Source organism: Nicotiana tomentosiformis, chromosome 2 (assembly GCF_000390325.3).
Source record: "Nicotiana tomentosiformis chromosome 2, ASM39032v3, whole genome shotgun sequence".
Taxonomy (NCBI): Eukaryota; Viridiplantae; Streptophyta; class Magnoliopsida; order Solanales; family Solanaceae; genus Nicotiana; species Nicotiana tomentosiformis.
The window spans coordinates 163,915,501-163,925,703 of record NC_090813.1 but is presented as its reverse complement, the minus strand read 5'-3'; the positions used below and the strand labels follow the sequence as shown (position 1 = coordinate 163,925,703).

At 38.9% G+C, this 10,203-nt stretch overlaps 1 protein-coding gene across 1 annotated transcript; it reads left to right on the top strand.

Annotated features, from left to right (window-relative positions):
• Positions 1 to 617: 617 nt before the first annotated feature.
• LOC138905983 (uncharacterized) lies at positions 618 to 1,442 on the top strand. Its single transcript, XM_070194498.1, has 3 exons — positions 618 to 799; positions 899 to 1,133; positions 1,329 to 1,442. The coding sequence occupies exons 1-3, from the start codon at positions 618 to 620 to the stop codon at positions 1,440 to 1,442; spliced, it is 531 nt and encodes a 176-aa protein (XP_070050599.1).
• The last annotated feature ends 8,761 nt before the right edge of the window (positions 1,443 to 10,203 follow it).

The following is a 10,203-nucleotide window of genomic DNA, read 5'->3' as shown; positions in this document are numbered from 1 at the left end:
GAGCGACAACCTTCTAATATTATAACTGATTCAGAATTTGGAATGTTGCGAGATAAGACAACCAACACACAATCCGACAAAGTTTTTTGTTATCTCCTGCAATAATAAGCGACAACCGAGATCAAGAAAATATAAAAAATATACCGTAAATAGCATATACAATTGAAGAAATTTTCGAAACTTCTACTGCTTCTAGGAAATCAAGAAAAAGTGTGAGGAGAAAGCTCAAAGGAATCTCCATTGTGTAAAATACTTAGGCATGGTGCATCACTTGAGGAAATAAAAGCAGGATCAATTTTTGAGAGCAAGAAGAGCATGACTAAATTTTACTATAGCTTGGAGATAAACCAAAAAGTTGAATTCACTACTGTTAGATCATGTTCAAAGAGATACGAGCTGAAATGCATCATGGAAAAATGTGGTTAGAATGTAGGTGCTACCACAATAAAAGATTCCACACTTTTCAGGGTGATAAAACTTCATAACAACCATGAATGCTCAGTTAATGCAGGAAAATCCGATCAGAAGAATGCTACATCAAAATTTATAAGTGAACAAATTTTAGAACATATTCGGGATAAAAAAATGAGGTTACACCAACCTTTGTAGAAAGTGAAATGAAAAAAAAAATTGGAATTGACATTGGATATCACAAGGCATGGCGCGCTATTCAAAAAGCTATTGCTTGTATAAGTGGAACACCAGAAGAGAACTACCAGATTCTTTCTCCATACCTACAAATGATGGTGCATAGAAACCTAGAGACGTACACTAGCATAAAAAGAGATCAGCAGAATCGGTAAGCAATAAAATAATAACCATCAATCTGAAGTTTCAACTGTTCCGATTTGAAAACTTCACACCTTATGATTTATTTTTTTATATTTCACTTGTACAGGTTTTCTTACATGTTCATTGCTCAAGCAGCATCAATAGCTAGTTGGCATTACTGTAGACCCGTGATTGCAGTAGATGCAACATTTTTTAAGTCTAAATATCGTGGTGCTCTATTTGTTGCTGTATCAAAGGACGCAAACAATCAAATCTTTCCTCTATATTTTGGTGTAGCAGATTCAAAAAACATTTGGTTCTTTTGGGAAATGAGAAAAGCAATTGAAATCCGCCGTGAAATGGTTTTCTTATCGATAGAAACCAATCGATCGCACATGGGATTAGACAAATTTATCCTGAAACTCACCATGGTATCTGCCTCTATCACTTTGAGAAGAATCTAAAGCGCAGACATGCAAAAATGCACGGTGATAAATCTTTTCCAAAGCACTGCAAGGTCATACAAATGTGAAGATTTTAATCAGTTAATGTCCCAGATCAAATGCGTTGACAAGAAAACATACAATTACATAATGGAAGAGACACCAAAGAGATGGGCTCGATCGTGGTTCCCACGACGACATTATGATATGCTGACAACAAAATGGTAGAATCAATGAATTCTGTGTTACTAAAATCAAGAGAGATGCCTGTTTTAAGAATGTTAGATTTCATCCAAGAAACGTTGCAACCGTGGTTTTATGAACAGAGAACAGAGAAAAATAACACATAAAACTTTTCACAAAGTATCTATATGGGCAGAAGAAGAGATGAACAAGAAGATAGACTTGGCTTGCAAAATGTTTGTAAGTATATTTATTAACTTCAGTATAATGATCTGAAGTAATTAACTAATGCAAAGAGACTTCAGCTTTTTATATCTGAAGTCATTGACTGCCTGCATACAGAAAAACACATGTCTGAAGTTTTTTCGTAATGTATTTGCTTAACAAAAACATGTTTTGTCTGAAGTAATTAACTAATGTATAATTACTTCAGCTCTTTATGTCTAAAGTGGTTTACTACTTACAGAGAAAAAAATCATACTTTTTCTTTTTGAAGCCATAATACACTAATATAATTTTTTTTACTTTTTTATTACTTCTTAGGTGTTCAACCTTGATTCAATGTTTTTTAGAATAAATAATAAAGAAATGTAATTCATTATGGACTTAAAAAAGAGAACTTGTGACTGCTGGGAATTCTGACTTGATGAATTGCCTTGTCCACACGCAATTGTTGCTATCAATAAGAGATATTTGTAGAAATCTCATTACTGCTCAAAATGGTATTCAAGGGAAACATATGAAGGGCATGTCAATACTGTGGGAGATCAAAATTCATGGGATATACCACGGAATGTAGAATCTCAAATCACAAAACCTCCTGATGTAGAGATTCTACAAGGAAGAAGGCAAAAGATGAGGTATATCCTTGTGACTGAATCAGTACGACTGAAGTCTACCAAATGTAGTCACTGTAAACAAATTGGGCATAATAGAACTACTTGCTTGTCTTCTCCACCGCTGTCACGACCAAAAATCCACTATAAGTCATGATGGTGCCTAACGCCGTCGTCAGGCAAGCCAACAGTGATTTATAAGCTTAATTACTCATTTTATTACTTAAAATCACAATTTCCATTAATTAAATAGTACCAAATGAAATTTATAGGGTGAAGGGATAAATATTCCGTGAACCATCATACTAAACATCCAGTAGAAACCCCCAAACTCCGGTGTCACAAGTACATGAGCATCAACTAGGAAATATAATAAAATACAACATCTGTTTGGAATACAAGTTAGACAGGAGAATATAAATAACGCTGATGGCGACTCTATATGCTGCGGATCGTAGTATAGAATGCAGCTCGCCTGTTTAGATTTCCTTCTACCCAAACTCATCCACGAATGAAGATAACACATATTTTCATTAATTAGACAAAAAAGGTGTTCATGTTCACAATACCAATTCATTACTAATAGTTCCATCAGAATTCAAGGCAGCTATAGAGACCTCATTGATAACCAAGGGGCTAAGGCCCTATACAAATCGGCGCACTCTAGATTCCATAGTGGGAAACATGTGAATAGCATACTTGGACAGGCGCGCAAACTCCATATGGTACTCCCACACATTCATACTACCCTGCTTCTGGCTTTCAAACTCAGCGGCACGAGCTGCCTTAGTTTCGGCAGGTAAGAAATGATCCATAAATGCATCTGTGAACTCACCCCACCTTGCCGGAGGGCTTCCCTTCTCACGGGATTCCTCCCACAACTCAAACCAAGAGTAGGCCACCCCTTTCAGGCGGTAGGAGGCCAATTCTACTTCCTCCGCCTCTGTAGCATGCATAACCCGGAGAGTTTTGTGCATCTCATCAATGAAGTCCTGGGGGTCCTCCTCGGGATCAGCACCCGTAAACACTGGAGGATCTAACTGAAGAAACTTGTTCACCCTGGAACTAGCAGATTCCCCTAGATGACTAGAAGAAGTAGGCCGAACACTCGATTTCTGGGCCTGAGAAGCCACTAACTGTGTCAACATTTGTATGGCTCCCCTAATATTAATATCAGACACACCAAAATCGGAAGCTGGAGCTAGAGGTGGAACTGGTATATCAGTTGGAGGAATTGTTGTACCTTCAGTAGATATAGGGACAGGTGCGGTCTGATCAGTTGTAGTAGAGTCAGGCAGTGTAGTAACTGGAGGAATATTCTCACTCCTCAGGTGCTCACTCGCATCATCAATTATAGAGTCAACTGTCACTCCTGGGATGACATTGGCTCTTTGGCTAGTTCTTGCCTTCTTCTTAGGAGCCATGTACTGAAAATTAGAGCAACACAGGAGTTAAAGGAGGAACAATCTTACAACCAGCTTTATCACGCGATCAAGAACACGAAAGAAGTGTATTATTACTAAATGCCCATGTAGCATCCTAATTATAGATGTAGTCGACAACATACCGATAATAAGGACTCCACTAGACATGGCTCCGAGACATCCTAGGACACTTTAAAACCTTAGGCTCTGATACCAATTTTGTCACGCCCTAAAACCGAGGAGCGCGACCGGCGCTCAACCGAGTGAACCCGACCGAGCAAGCTTGTTAGATTTCCTTCTACCCAAACTCATTCGTGGATGAGTTGGGGTAGAAGGAAATCTAATAGGCTTGCTCGGTCAGGTTCACTCAGTTGAGCGTCGGTCGTTCTCCTCGATTTTGGGGCATGACTTAAAGTCCTCGCAGTAGCCGCACCGCTGCACCCAGAGGACCACCAAAAACATATATATATATATACCTGCACAATAAGTGCAGCATGAGTACGTAAATCAACGCGTACCCAGTAAGTATCTAGCCTAACCCCATAGAAGTAGTGACGAGGGGTTGACATCGACACTTACTAATGGTCCAATAAGACAGATACAGTAAGAGTAAACAGATATGAGGCAGAGTAAATAAGAGACATAAACAAGTACAAATACGTGGTACAATTATCCTCTTAACCATAAACTCAAGCTGTCAACTAGCAGTTACCTCCTTAACCAGAGTATATATATATATATATATATATATATATATATATATATATATATATATATATAATGGACCTCACTAGATAGGTCGTCATAATACAAATCAGGGAAAAACTCACAAATACACGGGCTTCTTGTCAAATATTACGCACGATTGCATAAGAGTATTTTATAAAAATGCCGAGGCGTACGGCCCGATCCCATCTTACTGTGTGCACTGCCGAGGGTTGAACGACACGAACCATAGATGCGTATATTATACTGCCGAGGTGAACGTCTCGCTCCAATGAGAGTGTGGCACTACCGAGGTGAATGAGTCGATCCCATTAGAATAAGAAGCCTTAATGGGTCCTTGACCCCACTCACGAATAAATATGCGAGTTATGAACTTTAACAAAAACCTTTCGAGGAAAACACATAGCGCAGGATAAATCCACAAGAGGAGCACAATAATTCCGCGGATAATCATGAAACGCGTCAAATCTCTACAATAACAAGTCTATATATCTAAGCAAGTCTGGTCTCAAGTTGTAAATTAAAATAAAGGGATTTAACAGGCAAGGAACAACTCAAATAGTACAGTTATAGCATGGCGTGAACCTACGTCTACCCGGACATATCATAAATCTAGCTACGTACGGACTCTCGTCACCTCGTGCATACATAGCCCTGCCCACGTATCAAATTCATCACCTAGGGGTAGTTTTGTTACAACCCAAATTCGCATACCATAGATCACGCCGTAAGTTAGTCGACGTAAATCCAAGAAGAGATTATCTTTGAGATGATAAGAAGTTATTCCTATTGGTCTTAAACGATACAAGGGTGTATAAGAGTGGTTAACAAATATTAGAAGTTAAACGAATCAAGGATGTTGTAACCCGTATTTTCGGGTAACACTAGAGGTGATTAACTATCCCAAGAGGTCTTGTTTTAATGTATTTGAATCATATAATATCCGCATCATAAGTCTTGAAGTCAAGCGAGTTATGAAACAAAAGTCGATAAACGTTGTCGCAACTTAGGTTTATAATTTTACTTAAACTTTAGGTCAAATGTTACTGCATTTTTCTCCCTATGTGCTTGGAATTATGGGGTGATCTACCTATAAAATTGAAGATCTATGAGTCTAGTTTTCAGCGCATTAAACCGTTTGTCGATACGATCTCGGAATAGAGAGATATTCGCGTTTTCGCGAGAGTGCGCCAAGCTGCTCTCTATGGGGCCTACAAAGGCGGTTTAAGACATATGGACATATATAAGATACCTCAACCCCGTTTTAAGTCACTATTTTTCAGTATATTCAGACCTTATAACCCTAAAATCAGTCTCTCAAGGTTCTCTCATGATCCAAGAACCAAACAAAGGGCAAACAACACAAATCAAATGTCAGGAATCCCGTGGCGCTAGTAAGTTTCTTGTTCTTCTTGTTGTTGCTGATTTTTGTGTTGTTCCAGCTCGTGTGGGAGGTTGTTTTAAGTGTTTTATGTCCTGTAAATACACCTTCAAGTTTTTAATATCAACCCTAGGTGATTTCAAGTCTTCTAAAGTAATTCTAGTGCCGAAAAACCCGAATTAATTGCTAGTTTTGCTTCCTTGTTCTTGTGGCAGAATTGAAGGGATATTTCGTGGAAAATTAAGGTCAAATTGGAGTTGTTCTTTCTGTTTAAAGGTAAGTAACCTCTTACTCTAAATATATTTAAGATTATCCAAGTTGCAGCTAAGTCGTTGAAGCTAGAACTTGTGAAATATATATCGAAAGGCTTGGTAGTAATGTTGTTGGTTGGTGGACTGTTTTGGAGGCTCAATATGATTATTAATGATGTTGTTTGGGCTGTTTGGTGATTGTATTGACTTGTGGGAAGTCATATAAATAGGGGAGGTGCTGTCCGTTTCATCGTAAAATAGGTTGTGGTCGATACATAATAGTTACGACGCTTAAACGATAATAATAGTGTCATTTGTCTTATTGTAGACTAAGGAGTCGTGACATTTGCATAGCTTGAGGTTGGGCAGTATGTACAAGGTATGTGAGGCTATCCCCTTCATTCTTCTGCACGATTCCGATTGTACATAATGTAATGAACGAGCTCCCAAAGATACTCTACTCTTAGAAGCTAGCAGTACTTACATTGCTGCCCTTCTTATGAAACGATTGATATTGATGTTACTTCTCTTAAGACTTGCACGCAAAATTTGGCGTCATTTCGAGTTCATTTGATAGGAATCGGATACGCGGGAGTATTTTTAGAAGTTTTTAGTTCAAGATTTAATCCATGTGTTTTGGCATCTGATTCATGTTTTTTGATGTTATTTCAGCATTTCCATCACTCGAGCAAGTTTGTATGATGTTGTTAGACTTGTGTGTGTGTGGTGTGGAGCCCCGAGGGCTCGGGTGACTTTCAGACATTCGGGAGGATGAGAAAAACTTTAGTTTTCTGGTGTTTCTTGGCAGCTGTTGCAGGTCTCGCAAATGTGAGAATTTGTTCGCATTTGCGAACCTCACATTTGTGAGGACGACTTCGCAATTTTAAAGAAGCCTGAGCTGGGCAGCATTTGCATTTGCGACACTTTGGTCGCATTTGCGACCTTGACAGTGTTCGCATTTGCGACACTTTGGTCGTATTTGCGACCTTGGCAGTGGAAGCCCAGGGTTGGCATTTGCGAGGAGTTTGTCACATTTGCGAACCAGATGTCACAAATGCGACATCTGAGGCCTGTGCACAGCTTATTAAATGCGGGACTTAGGCCCTTTAGTTCATTTTCTTTGATCTCGTGTGTTCCAATAAGCTAGGTCGTGTATTTGTGGGTTTGGAATCGAGAAAAATATGAAATGCCAAAGCTGTCCATAGCTGAAGCCCGTTGATCGCACCTGCGGAAGAATCCTCGCAGGTGCGGATAACCGTTCGCAGAAGCGATTTTTTTTTGTTGGAAAATACTACTTTGCAGAAGCGAACATGTCGGCGCAGAAGCGACTTCCCAAATGCAGACAATAACCACAAAAGCGGTTCCGCATAAGCGGATTCGTGGTCGCAGGTGCACTTTCAGTGCAATTTCTTCTATTCCGCAGAAGCGGGCACCCTCTCGCAGATGCGATTTCACTGAAGGTATTTTGCACTTCTTTCCCTCTTTTTATGCACGAATTTACTTCATTTAATTTAAATTCTCTTCGAGACTTCATTTACCTGAAAATCTAGCAATGCACACTATAATTCGCCTCATTTTATAATAAACAAATACAAAAACTAAAGAAAAGAGACTATAATAATTGGTAAAATCACCACTAATCAACCCCATCTTGCCCCCTTTAGGGGAGTACTAACATTTAATGCTATGAAGATTTACCTATAAATATTTTACCTCTTCATCTTCGGTGTCCTTTCACGTCTTCACTGACTCTTACTCGCCTTGCGGACCCTTCTGTACAAAGGATAATTGAATTTCTTATGCGCGAAGGTGGCACCTAGTGTAACTCGCACACTTAGTCCCTTAAGCTTAAGTCTGCTCACAGTGCTTGCTTTAGGGAAGCGTCTTCCTGAATGACCTTTAAAGGTTATTCTTCCTTTTTCCATTCTATTCTTGCCGGAACGTGATCTCTGAAATTCTCACGATGCCAACTATTATCAAATCCTTCATTCCCTAAATCATGTTTGATTTTTTTTCTTGTTTACTAGCCCATACTAATTTCTATTACTCCGGAGGTCTAACTTAGCCTTCTAGTAATTATGTTGGAGTCACCAACTCATTTCTTGAAATAAGGATATGACTTTATGGCTTATACTCTTTATGGTCTCAAGGCCTGTCACCTCTTGTCTTTTCCTTCACTTGACTATAGACTCTGTCATCCTGTCATATTTTGATTTACTGTTATCACCAATTTATCACATCTTACTCATTATACTTCATTTACTCTCTTCTTATTCTCCTGCTAATATCTCTGTCTATTACCTTATTCTGAAAACTTCAACAAAACATTCTTTCGCTTTTAGCTCCCCTTGCTCCATCTACTAGCTGTTCGGGGAGCCTAACATTATCTCTTAACTAGGGACTGTAGCCATACTAAGGTAAATATTTTTCCCTTCTAGGATTCCACTGCCTATCTTCTGAAGTTTCTGAACATTCTAGTATTCATATCCGACTATTCTATTATAGAGTGTACCATCTGGGTGTCTCATAAGGAGATCTATTACCACGTTTGCACTATCCTTCAGAAATGTTAGCTAATGATAGCAATCCATCCACCATTTTGGGTTACTCTAACCCCAGCTGGATCCTGATATCACATCTTTCTCTTAAACAATAAATTTTAGCTCCCATAGGGCATAACTGAGATGGGTGTGGCAAATTGTATATAACTCTGTTACTGTGGAAAGTAACTCAAAATGCTTATATTTCTCTGCCTGAATTATAAATACTGATAATCTTCACTAATAGGGCACCACGTACTCTTCTTCACCTTGCTTCTTTTACTTGTTGAAATTTGTATCGACCTTCTGATTCTCTTATTGCTTTTTACCATATAGGTGGATAGATATTCATGCCTTAGGTTTCCTTATCAAGAAGCTTACACGTCTTAGTACACACATGATCTGCTGAAGACCTCACATTTACTCATCGTAAGCATGATGCAAAATCGATTTCTTCTAACTCAACTCTTCCACAACCACATTCAATGTCTTACCAACTGTCTTTCTGGATGTAGGTATCATTGTATTATGAGTAAATTAAAATTTAGGAGTTTAAATTCTTACGACTGAGCTCTACCACACGATCTAGAGTAAGAAGAAAGAGTGACAGTCCTAAATGCCATGTAGCCTCCTGCTTATAAGTGTGGTGCACAACACACCCATAAATAAGACTCTACCAGACACGGCTTGTAGACTCCCTAGGATAGAACTGCTCTGATACCAAGCTTCTCACGCCCCAAAAATAAAGAGGCGTGACCGGCACCCGGTGCTATACTCGGCTCGAGCGTACCACTCTGTAACTGTGAACTCTCAAGGGGTAACCCTCAACTTAAGCCAATGAGGCCATATTCTGAATCATCTGAATATAACGTGCACAATTAGCAATACCAAACTAAACATCTACATAGGGCTAGTAAAGCCACAATACTGATATAAATAATGTACAGGACTAGACTACAAGCCTCTAGGGATAATTGGACTATATCATGGTCGAGACAGGGCATCAACCTACCCATCAAACCTATATATATATATATATATATATATATATATATATATATATATATATATATAAAAATGGACTCCTAGGTATAGCTTGGTAACTCTGAGGAAGTGGACCTTACCAACCAAGCTGATGTTTGACTTTGTCTACTTGAAAGGTCTATCCAGCTGTCTATCAGGCCCTGCAAGCATGAAATGCAACGTCCCCAGCAAAAGAGATGTCAGTACGAAATAATATACCGAGTATGTAAGGCAACAAAATAACAGAAAGCTAAAACTGAACTGATAATATAATAACTGAAAGTACCTGGGAGTCAAATATAATTTGAAGATATGCTTACCTACTGATACTGACTCATCTCTCTCAATATAGTAAGTAAAATAGTTGTCCGGCCCCATAACGCTCGATAGGTGTAACTGCTCTGCCGTAGTAGGATCGCTTATAGGCGCTCGGCCACAGTAGGCTCAGTATATAACTTACCATCTGATCAGAGGTTGCCCAATAGGGGCCTGCCTACCGATTATAGCTCGATGGTGGGGAAACTACTATAATATTGTATATAAATAGACTCCTTGTTCTCTTGGCTGAAAGAAGACAATACTGAACTAAATATAAAGTCCCGATAAGGGAGAGTACTGTAACTTA

Coding starts and splice junctions, on each gene's coding strand:
- LOC138905983 (XM_070194498.1), top strand. CDS start 618: ATGAAAAAAAAAATTGGAATTGACATTGGATATCACAAGGCATGGCGC. Junction 800..898: donor AAAAGAGATCAGCAGAATCG/GTAAGCAATAAA, acceptor TCACTTGTACAG/GTTTTCTTACATGTTCATTG. Junction 1,134..1,328: donor TTGAAATCCGCCGTGAAATG/GTTTTCTTATCG, acceptor TTAATGTCCCAG/ATCAAATGCGTTGACAAGAA.